The following is a 13,625-nucleotide window of genomic DNA, read 5'->3' on the forward strand; positions in this document are numbered from 1 at the left end:
AGGCATGGATGAAACCAGAATATGTCTGCAAACAATGCCTACTATGTCAGAGTAAGATAGATGATCCATGAAGTGAGAGACCAATCTGCCACTGCTTAGATAATGCTCTCTATGCCTTTATATTGGAGAAGGAAATGGCAGCCCACTCCAGTGTTCTTGCCTGGAGAATCCCATGGACAGAGGAGCCTGGCAGGCTATGGTCCATGGGGTCACATAGAGTAAGACATGACTGAAGCAACTTAGCATGCATGCCCGCCTTTGTATGAATTAACAGTTCACAAATGCATCTCTCATCTTCACTCCTTCCAGCACTCAAACTCAGTGAATTTATAAAGTAGGTGAAGTGTAACCTCTCTTCTATATTACTGTTATGAAATGCTACGATTTTTGAGCAGTAAACCACCAGGGCCATTCTTGAACTTTTAATCATTTTCTACTTCTTCATCTCTTAGTCTCACAGAATTAGCAGTGTTTTGTTTTATTTTGTTTTCACTTAACACTCACCTGTTCTATTTACACTTGTTTAATCCAGTGTCAACTTAGACAGCATATTAAAAGGCAGAGACATTACTTTGTCAACAGAAGTCTGTCTAGTCAAGGCTATGGTTTTTCCAGTAGTCATGCATGGATGTGAGAGCTGGGCTATAAAGAAAGCTGAGTGCTGAAGAATTGATGCTTTTGAACTGCAGTGTTGGAGAAGACCCTTGAGAGTCCCTTGGACTGCAAGGAGATCCAACCAGTCCATCCTAAAGGAAATCAGTCCTGAGTGTTGATTGGAAGGAATGATGTTGAAGCTGAAACTCCAATGCCTTGGCCACCTGATGCGAAGAGCTGATTTATTTGAAAAGACCCTGATCCTGGGAAAGATTGAAGGCAGGAGGAGAAGGGGACGACAGAGGATGAGATGGTTGGATGGCATCACTGACTCAATGGACATGAGTTTGGGTGAACTCCGGGAGTTGGTGATGGACAGGGAGGCCTGGCATGCTGCAGTCAAGAGTCAGACACAACTGAGCGACTGAACTGAACTGAATCCAGTGTCACTCGCAGATAGAGCCCAGTATCCCCAGCTACCCATTTCTTATGATCTATGTAAAAATAAAACTTTGATTCTAAATAGTTTGGATGTAGGTGACAAAAAGTTGAGTCAGATTTAAAATATCAGTCACATATCTGATGCCGGATATTTTTGTTCAAATTAGGAATTCCTTTCAATAGCTAAGGTGTGTTCTGCTTTCAGAAGGAATTCTTTTAAAATAGAACTATTCTTATCAGCTCATAATTTCTAAGTAGCTATAATATAGAAAGGTTTCATGAGAAAGGAATATTTCTCATCATTCACATTTGAGGGAGAGTGGTGCAAACACAAATGCTTCCAGAGCCCAGGCAAACAATATAACTGTGTAAAGAGGAGATACATATAGTAGGAAGTGATAGGGTTAATGAGATCTGGACAAGGAACCTATATTCTACCTGTCTTTTGGATGCATCGTGTGTGTGTGTGTGTGTGTGTGTGTATTAAGGACACTGTGAGGGCCAAATAAATTATTTCCCATAACATCCAGGTCACAGGCCCTGGGGCTCTGGTTTGCTACTAGAAATCACTTGAGAAGCGACCTTGGAATCTATTCCAGATGCATTATGTTTAATTTCTTTCATTTTTCCTGTCCTAAAGGGAAGATGCTTCTACTTGTGCCATTTTTCTCAGGTTATGTAAATAACTTGTCCAAGGCCTACCCACTGTTCTCCCAACACACCACTTCCCCACTTCCCAGCACCATAAAGGATGCAAGACTATTCCATCTTCAGAATCCGTGCTTCTTCCATAGCAGCCATCAAAAAGAATGCAGCTCACTATAACTACTTCCCATATTATCAAGCCTTTTACCTTTTCTATAAGCAAGAAAGTGTGAAAATCATGTACTTTCAAAAGGTATCATATAAACATTAAAAATTTCAGACTTTGCTTTGTATCCTTGTCTACTAGCTGGCAAGCTACAAAGACTACTAGCTGGCAAGATTTTTAAGTAGAAAACAAAATAAGGTGATTCTCCTTGCTATCTCTATAGTGCTGCCAGCACACTATCATTTATATATGATATATGCAATAAATCTTTGTTTAAGTAAGAAAAAAAATAGAGAATAGGAAAAATTGACCATAAAATTAAAAACTTCAATGCCGTTGCTGTGCATATGCATAGTCAAATATATCTGAAACAAATTGTTTGCTTATCTTTCATTAATGGTTTCAGACTATATTTTAGCAAATATTCTTTGTCAAGAAATACATCTATTCAAAATTAATTTTTAAGTTTCATCTTAAGTGCTCCGTAAATTGACTGTTGCCTGTTAGAGTAGGGGCTTGGGTGAAGCTTTGTGCAGGACTCACACTAGAAAATATAGTCAGTCTCATGACAGAGACTGAATTACCTCTCCACTCTTTAAAAAAGGCTACTAGTTAGGTATTTAATGAGTAACAGTTAATACAGTTTAATACCTCATTAAACATATTGCTAAGTAAAGAGTTAAAATTTTCTGTGAAGTAGTTCAGTTATATTTTATTTTGTGAATAAAAACAGCTCATCACTCTAACTTCTTAAGAGCTCTTTGAATGTTCCCTAAGTGAGTGTATGAATGAGTACATATAATTTAATCTTTTCTGTTATCTGAAACATGGAGTTATATTTTTTCACTTTAGTAACTCTAAGTTATTATAGAATTACATTTATTTGTTATAATAAAATATAGTCTATAACCTTCAAGTCAAGAGAAAATTAATTATGCAGTTTTTTCTCCCTTTTTTAGGCTGAAGTTTTCAGGAACTAGGAAAAACTTTCTTGCTTAGAATTTCTTAGTAATACACAGGGAAAAGATATTTCTCCAACTTGTAAATTCAAAATTTATTTTTGGCAACACAGCCTGCAGTTATAAATTGAATCTCCTATATGAATCATTGAAATAAAAGTGAAATACCAAAGTCCCATCCAATGACTCTTACACATAACATATGTCATAGTCAGATCAGCTATTAATAATTGTAGGTATAATAGTAATAAAAATAATACATAAATAATAACAAAAAGCTATTATTTATTGAGTGGGTATTGTACATAATAATAAAAAAGAAGCTAGCATTTACTGAGTGTATATTATATACAGGACATCATGCAAAGCACTTACAATATTATATCATGACAGTGTTACATAGTAGGTATTAATATCCCAACCAGAGTCTAAATTTTAAGAAAAAGAAGATGACACATAGAAAAATCAAGCAATGCTTACCTAGAACAAAGCTAATAAGTATCAAAAACTAGGATTAAAAGCAAGGATATGCTACTTCATAGTCACATTCTGAAGAAGCACATGTATGCCTTTAACTGAATTTTGTAAGACATTTATATATGTAAACTAGGTTTAGAATTTTTTCTTGGGCTACAAAATTGACATAACATTCCCAGAGTTCTGAATGAAAATGAAATTAACACTATGATATATAACAGTACAATTAACAATTGTAGGCACTCTGAAGGAATACTCTGAAAACCCCTACCATCGTTGGACTAAAAAATAAAGAAAATAGAGTAAGTCTAAATTTTAAGGAAAAGTTTTTTAAATAGTAGCTTCTGTTTGGATGGCTATGATCTAGGGAAGTGTATATACTGTTGAAAAAAATAATTTGGATAATTTTTTACAAATTGATGGATTAATTTTCACACTTTTGAACATTAGTATAAACATAAATAACCAAGTAGGTGTTAATTTGGCCTTGAAGTTCAGTAGGATTAAGGTAATCAAAGAAGGCAACAAAGCCTAATTTCAATCCTTTTAGCCATTACTTTTGGTATTTCTCTCTTATTTAAACTTATCCTAGATGTCTAAGAAAATTATCAGCTGTGGTTTTAAAGACTGAAATGCTCTGAGACTTTCTGAGCCAAAAAAATGTTACCTTTATATTAATTGTTGTTTGACATTTCGTAAAATCTTAAAGGCTTCTGTGAGAGGTATTTGAAGTACTTGGGGAGCTGGTTCATGCCCTTCAAAGGTTGCATTTAAAAAAGAAGTATTACTAGTCGTAGCAGCAGCAATGAAAGGAAGGAGATCTAACAGAAACCTTTAAGTGCTTTTAGATTTCAAAACAAAAGAAAAAATCATTTTGCCGTATTCTACAGGAAGGAAGACATGCTGTTGCACTTCTGCTTTGGATATGGTTGTGATCGCTTACCTTTCGTTCCTTCGTTCTGGTTGTGTACATTCTCTAGGAGTGAAGTTGGGGTCTGAGATTCTATTGAGCTTTATAGCTTCCACAGACAGACAAGTTTTCAGAGGAGTGCCGCTGTCCTCTAGAACTGCTTCTAGTCTTATATAACTGCCTGCGTAAGTGATATTTATTGAAGACAGTACTAAAGAGCTATATTTTATATTTGAGGCATGTAATTTCTAAACTAGAGTAGGTGAAAATCCTATTAATTTAAAACAGGTATAGAAAACAGTTTTGATATGATCATAAAACCAGTTCTTACAATTTAAAAGCTCTTTACTTTAAAAAGAACCAACTTTCTGAAAGGAAACTTTCAATGACTTCTTTTTTTTTTGGTGAGCTTAAAAAGCCCTATGTCAGTTATAACTGCCTTTATACCAGTTTAGTGTGATAAAGTGTAATTTTCCAATATGAGATGCTGGCTTAAATAAATTTGACTTTGGATATGAAGGGTATTTTTAACATAGGTAGTTTTAGCAAACAATTGTATTGCTTTTTGATAAGCTGCCGGGGTCCAGCCCCAGCTGATCCAGGGTATTCGAAGGAGAGACGGCATAGGCGAGGGTCAGGGAACAACTGCTTAATTAAACATTAATTAAGGATATAAAGAGTAATAGAATAAGGATAGCTCAGTAGGAAAATTCAGTGGAGAAAAGAGGCTGAGTAGCTTGGTTTACGCGGGGGACCAATAAAACTTCAAGACAAGAAGCTTGCACCACTTACGTAGGCCGCAGGCGTCCTTCCGTTCTCCCGAAGGAGAGGAGACACTGAGGCCTCCCCGGTCGGATCTTAGAAGCCCAGGCATAATTAGTAAGCATGGTGGGTTCCGCGCTCCAGATGGAGACTCAACCAGAGTGAGAGAGAGAGAGACATGGGGAGACCAGTCTTTCGAGGAACTGATCCCAATTCTTTATTTTCCATGGTCTACTTTTATACACTGAGATGTTATGCAAAAGTCACGCGGGGTCAGCAGTCCTGACTTTTATCAAAGTCAGGTGCTTCATACAAATGTATACAGAGGTCTTAGGGGTGTTACATCATCTTCTGGCCAGGGGGCCTGCTGACAATTTACGACCCTCTCCTTGTGACGGCGGTCAGTCAACCAGGACACTTATTTCTCCAGGGGTGATTATTCTTAAAACAGACGCCACCCAAATAAAGTTACATTCCTATAGGGTGAGGGTGTAGTGGGTTTTAGTTAAGGAAAGAATTTACTTAGCCTAAGGTCTAACGTGATTTATATCAAAGGTTAATACTTATGTCTTCTATATATTCATTAATGTGTATAAGGGCAGGGGATGTGGAGACTTAGCAGTAAACATTGGCTCAACAAATGAAAAACCCTTCACCAATATGATTTCTAATCAGCCCATTACACTTATACTAATAATTTTCTAACTTTTCTAAAGAACCTGTTTTTAGAAGGTTTAAAGCATCTTGTGCCTCTCATGGTTGGGAGGCTGTGAGCAATCACATGTGGCCGGACAAGCCTGTCAGGCAGGCTAGAGAACCTTCAGAGGAGTTTGTAGGTTAAAACACTCTTGTCACGCCCAGGAATTATTATTAACTGGAGCTCTAGGTTAACTCCTTCTCCGAAAGAGGTGGTGGGGGACAGCCCCCCGTAAAGTCAGAGGTGTAGGTGAGAGCACAAAGTAGTAAGGTAGGCAGGCTCTGGTTATGGGGGTAGATGCTTGAGGATTTCCAGGGGGACTCCTGAGGCTCGATCCCGCCTTTGCGTATGTCAAGCCTCCTTCCTCATGACCTTTGCCATGGGCGGAGTGCCTCACGCCGGCCCCCAACAATAAGCTTAAAAATTATTTGGACTAGTGGGTGATAGGGTTGAGGATTTTGCTATTACTAAAAGAATTCCCAAAAGAACAGACATTTTATTGAAAATGAAATTAAAAAACATGTTTTTACATATCATGAAAGCATGCTTGTAAAAGAAGTGCCATATCAATGAATTTATTTCTCTAAAAATATGTTTGTTACTTAGAAATAGCAACTGATGTTGAAGTATTATTCACATGGTTACATTTGTGTTAATTTGTTTAAAAAAAAATTGCCAACAGTTTGGCATATGTTTTTTGTGAGGTCTAGAAGAGTTGTATTGGAGAAGGCAATAGCACCCCACTCCAGTACTCTTGCCTGGAAAATCCCATGGGCGGAGGAGCCTGGTGGGCTGCGGTCCATGGGGTCGCTAAGAGTCAGACACGACTGAGTGACTTCACTTTCACTTTTCACGCATTGGAAAAGGAAATGGCAACCCACTCCAGTGTTCTTGCCGGGAGAATCCCAGGGACGGGGGAGCCTGGTGGGCTGCCGTCTATGGGGTCGTACAGAGTCGGACACGACTGAAACGACTTAGCAGCAGCAGCAGCAGCAGAAGACTTGTATACTTTAACAATAAAACAATTCCTTTCAACAACTTTAATTATAAAACTAAAACTGTTAGTTAATAAAATAAAACCTTTCTGTGTATAAATTGATATGATTTAAGAAATGTGTATGAGCTTCCCTCATAGCTCAGTTGATAAAGAATCCGCCTGCAATGCAGGAGACCCCGGTTTGATTCCTGGGTTGGGAAGATCCTCTGGAGGAGAGATAGAGTACCCACTCCGGTATTCTTGGGCTTTGCTTGTGGCTCAGCTGGTAAAAAATCCACCTGCAATGCCGAAGACCTGGGTTCGAACCCTGAGTTGGGAAGATCCCCTGGGGAAGGGAAAGGCTATCCATTCCAGTATTCTGGTCTGGAGAATTCCATGAACTCTGTAGTCCACAGGGTCACAATGAGTCGGCACGACTGACCAACTTTCACTTTGACTATGTCTTGCTATCATATGAGGATTTTTTTTTAATTTTATTTTATTTTTAAATTCATATGAGGATTTTATCTGTTTTGTTCTTTCACTTCCTTTCTCTTCCATCCATCCTTCCACTATACTCATCTCCAAATCACATTCAGCGTTATTATTCTGTGTATGTGTGTGTGTGCTCAGTCATGTTTGACTCTTTATTATGTTCTTCATTATTATGACTATGTAAATAGTTTCCACAAATGATCCAAGTAGTGGTTTTCAATAATAATATTTTCTTTTGAACAGCTTTCTGTTTCTCTAGGATTTTATTAATTACCTGATAAATTAATTTGCTTACTTAATTTTAAAGCTATGGTGAATCTTCCCATCCTCTCCAACAGTTTGGTTTCATAGTTTCAATTCAGTTATGGACAGTGGTCAAGCAAATGATTTATCTTTTTTATTTTTATTTTCTTTGAATCATCTCTTTTTCCTCTGCCCTACACCTTTAATGTATACCAAAACTTTTATAAACCTGTTTCATTCTTTCAGCTATTGTTTTGAGATTTACCTCTACTATCAGCTTGAAAATTCAAGAGAAAAAAGTGATCAAGATCTCTACAGTAGAAAAAGCATAAAGCCAGAATACATATAATGAGTAAACTTTGAGGGAAGGCAGAACAGCTGTTCTTGATATTTGGCAAAACTAATACAGTTATGTAAAGTTTAAAAATAAAATAAAATTTAAAAATAAATAAATAAATAAATAAATAAAGTGAAAGGTAGAAGTTAAGGATGTGTGGATGTGGTTAAATTTCCAGATGCTGGTGAGGGAAGTTCAGGATGCTAAAAGGCTGTCCATTTAAGGGCTTCTATTTCTTTGGGAAACTAGGAATAGAATTTATCTCTTCTGTGGGTGTGGCAGGATTGATTCTGCCTGTAGGAGAGTAAAAGAGACGGGTTAGGAACAAGTGATTAAAGAGACCTTGATAGTAATATATGGAAGCTACCGCCATCTCCTCAGTTTTAGGCTTTTTATACAAAAATGGAGAAGGAAATGGCAACCCACTCCAGCTTTCTTGCTTAGAGAATTCCATGGACAGAGGAGCCTGACAGGCTACAGTCCATAGGGTCGCAAGGGTCCGACACAACTTAGAGGCTAAACCACCAACATGTAAAAGCATTTTCCGAATTATCAGAAAACCACACCAAGCCCAAGGTGTTCACTTCTGGAGCCGATTTTCCCCAATAGCTCCAAGAAGTAAGTTATCTGCCTATTAATAAATTCTCATCTAGGCTCTTTGGAAGATAAAATTATGTCCATGTTATCTGTGAATTATATGGTTTAAAATTATTGCTTAATGTAATATTTAATATTATATTTATAATAAGTATTTAGAATTATTGCTCCTTTTGCACCAATAGTTGATTTTTCCCCTAGAGATCTGTGTTCATTGAAGTCTCTAAATTCTTTTTTAATTGAAAAATAACATATTCCAATTAAACAAGGGAAATGGTTAAGTTCCAAAGTAAACTTGTCAATTCATTTGTGAGTGTGACTCAAGTTTACTTTTTATTTCATTTTTGCCTTCTCTTTTAACCACTGAGTTATTCTTACTTATACATGAAGATAAGGATACTGATGATATTTATTATCGTCATTTGAAAATTCCTATGCAATTTGGAACTGCAGGTACCATTGTGCCAATTTTATGGTTTGTAACTCTATCCATATTTGTACTTATCTCTACTGTATAACGAGCTAATTTTTCTGCCACTTCTTCTCTAAGAATACCAGTTGTGCAGTAGGTAGATTTAAAATGTACTTTGTTGCATTCTCAAAGAGACAATGCTTTTTGCTAACCCAAGATGCAAGAATTCTAATAGATAAGCTGAGAAAACACATATGAAATCCTGCATCCCTTTTATGAAAAGAAAAGAATGAAATTTACCTCAAGGAAGCAATAGTATTTTTTTAATATCTTACTATTTTATTTAAATGATAATAAGATAATACACAAACTGAGAATCTGATTTGATTTTTAAATTATTTTCACTTTAGGCTATGGCACAGAAGGAAGACATGGAAGAAAGAATCACGACCCTCGAGAAGCGTTACCTCAGTGCTCAGAGAGAATCTACCTCCATACATGACATGAATGACAAACTAGAGAATGAGTTAGCAAATAAAGAGGCCATCCTACGGCAGGTTCAGTATCTCCACCTTGGTTTCCTTCTGGTCTGTATGTGTTCTCACCATTCTCACAAAACATGGAGTACATAAACTATGGTATTCCTTAGCAATAAATTATTCTCTGCAATTTAGAATCAAGCTAACTAAACAGATGTGATTTTCATATATAATCTAGAAATTTGTCTTAAAAATTATGATTAATATTTACTTTGGATCTGGACATGAACCAGAAACTGTGGTAACATATATATATATATATATATAAAACCTCACTTAAATCCAACCACCACCTATAAGTACAATTATTATAGTGTAAAGGATAATAGCTATTATACAATTATTTTACTGAGAGTAAAATAAGTGCATGTATTATACAGAGGAAACTCAGGTTCAGAGAACATGATGCCTTCCCAGGGTCACAAGTACATAATTGCAGAGTCAGTAATGGAAGCCTAGGTCTATCCGGCTCTGGAGAAGGAATGGGCAAACTATAGCCCACATGCCAAAACTATGGCTCTGTTTTACAAGTAGAGTTTTATCAAAACATAACCATACCCATTCATTTAATCATCAGCTCTGACTGCTTTTGTGCTACAATAGTAGAATTGAGTAGTTGAATCAGAGACTTTGTGATACACAGAGCCTGAAGTATTTACTATCTGGTCTTTAGCAGAAAAAGTTAGCCAACTTCATCTCTAGAGCCTGAACTCTCAATCACTGTGACCCATTCCCTCTCCTCCTCTAGCTAATGTTAAGATTTTCAGTCAATTGATATTATGGTGCATTTGAGGTTTGAGTACTAAGTTGTGTCTCATTTGTCCAAGTTAATTCTCACTATTAACTTCATTCCTTTTTGCTGTTGTTGGCAAAAGGTTTTCATTTTTTATGTGCTAAATTTATTAAGGAATATTGATAAGCAATATATGAAAACAAGTGGTATTAGTAGCTGATTTTAACTCTAGGATAAAGGCTGAAGCCCACAGCCTCTAGTAACTGGTGTTTGCTCTCCTAACTGTGACAATTCAAGTGTCTCTTTTTTCATCCCTGGTTCAGATGGAAGAGAAGAATAGACAGTTACAAGAGCGTCTTGAGCTGGCTGAGCAAAAGTTGCAGCAAACTATGAGAAAAGCTGAGACCTTACCTGAAGTAGAGGCTGAATTGGCTCAGAGAATTGCAGCCCTGACAAAGGTACTACAATAAAACAATTGGTCAATCTAGATATATTAATACTTATAGAAATGACTAGTAATCGAGATGGAATCTATAAAGATGTTCTTTAGGCTTTATGGAGTTTATATTATATTGGTCTGTTGTTTAGATGACTTTTTATATTACATATATCTTATTTATGTTGAAATGAATGATTGATAAATGAATGTGATTATTTCTCTGCATATTTAAACATTAGCAAAAACAAAGTTTCATGTTCTTATAGCTAATTTTCCATGGTAATATTTGTACATAAGAATAATCACCAAATATCAAAACATAATGATGATTCTAACATGGATATACATGAGACATAATAATTTAGTAAGCTTAATATAAATTGTACAGTTTTAAAAATGCAGGAGGTATCATAAGCAGTTGATTTCTTTCTGATTACAGTATGAAAAAAATTTGTTAGAAGTTGAAAATTAGATTTGTAGAGCCGTAAAATCTAAAGGTATTAAATACAGAAAGTGATTTTAATAGTTGAAATTTCTTCTGAACCAATAAAATCAATAATATTCTGAAGAATGTTCAGAATTAACTGCTCCATTATGGACATAAAATTCTGCAATTTGCTTATTTTAGAACTTAGCAACCATTATAATGTTGTAAAGTGAAAGTGAAAGTTGCTTTGTCACATCTGACTCTTTGCAACCCCAGGAATAGTCCTGGAATTCTCCAGGCAAGAATACTGGAGTGGGTAGCCTTTCCCTTCTCCAGGGGATCTTCCCAACCCAGGGATTGAACCCAGGTCTCCTGCATTGCAGGTGGATTCTTCACCAGCTGAGCCACCAGGGAAGCCCAAATGACTGCTCTTACCTTTCACGGTTAAATGGAAATGGCAATTGCTTCAAAGTGTATATGCATGTCACTAGAATAAAGGTCCAGATTTTGTCACTAAAAGCATGTTTGAATATTAATATCAATTCAAAAAAGTACACACGTTTTAGATGTTTAAACATTGTTGGTGAAAAGTGAAAGTGTTAGTCACTCAGTCATGTCTTGACTCTTTGCAACCCCATGGACTGTAGCCTGCCAGGCTCCTAGATCATGGAAGCTTTTTTTCACACCATAGTACTAAATGGCTCAGATAGATATATGAACTGCAAATGATAAACTCTGATATTAGGGATTATCCAAAACAACTGATGCAGCAAAGTAAAAGTAGGCACACATTGTTGCTTTCAGAAAAAGCAGATGATTAGAGAGGAACAGTAAACTGATGCCTGTTCATTAAAATAGGGTAGTTAATCAGATAGTGAAAGGAAAAACAGTTGACAAAGTAGAAAGTATTGGAATAGTTGGGTGTCGGTAGAGTTACTGGACTAACTAGCTGAATAGAACTTTTGTCTGATTAGGGTGATACAATGTGGCTCCTTCTATAGTCACAGATCAGAGTACCATAAACCATTATGGCAGTTTCAGAAATGTATGCTTTCTAAAATAAATATAAACTTATTTAATTTGAGAAATATTCTTGAAATTATTTAAAAAGTACAAACAGATTAGTAGTATTCTATTTTTTTGAAAGCACATTTTAAATTACTGTAATATGGATTAAGATATGCATACTTAGGCTTTTCATCTGAGGAATATAAAGGATTTTTTAGGTTATCTTATTGAATTGAAATATTTTAGAAGGAGTTAGGCAAGTGGTTAAATAATAAAAGTAACTTTTGTGATATTTTAGTATGAAATAGTCATCAATATTGTGTGAGTAAAATACAAGAAAGTCTGGAATCTGTCTCCCCAAAACACAATTTAAAATTCAGCAAATTTGCCCCAAATTAACCTCTGATTGATTGAGAATAAAGCATAATTTAAAACATAATACTTGACAAGTGAGGCTTTAATTAAATATTCCTAAGAATCCTTAATTTAGAATTTAAAAATAACTTAAAGTACGTATCTCATCTGTCTTGCCCTCCATTTAATTGTATTGGAATCATATTTGATACCTATATTCATTTATGCACCCAAAATATTTCCTCAGTTTACTCCTACCTAATAATACATTGGGCTTCCCAGATGGCTCAGAGGTTAAAGCATCTGCCTGCAATGCGGGAGACCTGAGTTCAGTCCCTGGGTCAGGAAGATCCCCTGGAGAAGGAAATGGCACCCCACTCCAGTATTCTTGCCTAGAGAATCCCATGGATGGAGGAGCCTGGTGGGCTACAGTCCATGGGGTCGCAAAGAGTCAGCCACGACTGAGCGACTTCACCCAGAACCCCCCCAATAATACATTACTAAAATTCTACTTCATCTAGACCTTTTGATTTCCTCCCTTTTGAGCAGTTTTATCTCTCTTAAAATGTGTGAAGCTGCTAGAATTCACTCTGCTTGTCCTTTTTGCTGTTTTCTCTACTGACTGGCTGTATATCAACAGATTATTTCAGATATATAGTTTTCAGATGGCCATATTTAATTCATAATTCACGCTCCTCTGGTCCTGAGATTTTATTTTCAATTTACTCCCTCTGCTTGTAACCCTTTTATAACATTTGAAGATCAGTCTTTCAGTCTTTCATTTGCTCTCCCAAGTTTGATGGCTAAAATAATTTTTAAGCATTTTCTTATCTTCTGTTCTCAAGACCTAAAGGGACTGTCTCTAAAACCAGCTTTAGTTCATTGTTTTCATACCCGTTTGTTTTCAAAACCTTACTGTTATTGATCTCCGTAGTCTTTTTCTACTTCATAATATTTTTGATTTCTCACTAATTTATGATGTATGCTTAATTTAAATCTAGACTCCCTATCCTATGTTTTGAATGATTTTATTAACAACCTTTCATGTATTTTATTTGGTCTATATGTATTTTTTCTTTTATTATCTGCTATGTATTTTTTATTCTCTTTGGCCCTCCTCTCTATAATTTTAATTCCTTTTCCATTTCCAAATATATTCACCTTCTTCTCAAAACCATTTCTTCCTGTAATTTTTTTCTAAAACTTTAGCTCATTTGAAAATTGTCTTGTCACATTACAGAGTGAAACCAAGATACACCCTATATCCCATCAAGGAGTCATAAAATTGCAGACTGTTTTTGCGTGACTCTAGTATTTACATCATTTCCTTAAATTACAGCCTTTTTGGGTTAAGATGAACATCAATCAGTAGTGCTTGCACATTTATCCAGTGCTTGTTTAGAGATGATGTCTG

General features: G+C 35.9%; 1 protein-coding gene across 3 annotated transcripts in view; it reads left to right on the top strand.

Annotated features, from left to right (window-relative positions):
* The window catches only part of PPFIA2 (PTPRF interacting protein alpha 2), a 496,123-nt gene that overhangs the window by 372,612 nt on the left and 109,886 nt on the right, over positions 1-13,625 (top strand). For all 3 annotated transcript variants that reach the window (XM_055586841.1, XM_055586848.1, XM_055586854.1), the window contains 2 exons: positions 9,122-9,268; positions 10,307-10,441. In XM_055586841.1, coding sequence (XP_055442816.1) covers positions 9,122-9,268; positions 10,307-10,441 — 282 coding nt within the window. The remainder of the gene's footprint in view (positions 1-9,121; positions 9,269-10,306; positions 10,442-13,625) is intronic.

Source organism: Bubalus kerabau, chromosome 1, assembly GCF_029407905.1.
Source record: "Bubalus kerabau isolate K-KA32 ecotype Philippines breed swamp buffalo chromosome 1, PCC_UOA_SB_1v2, whole genome shotgun sequence".
NCBI lineage: Eukaryota > Metazoa > Chordata > Mammalia > Artiodactyla > Bovidae > Bubalus > Bubalus kerabau.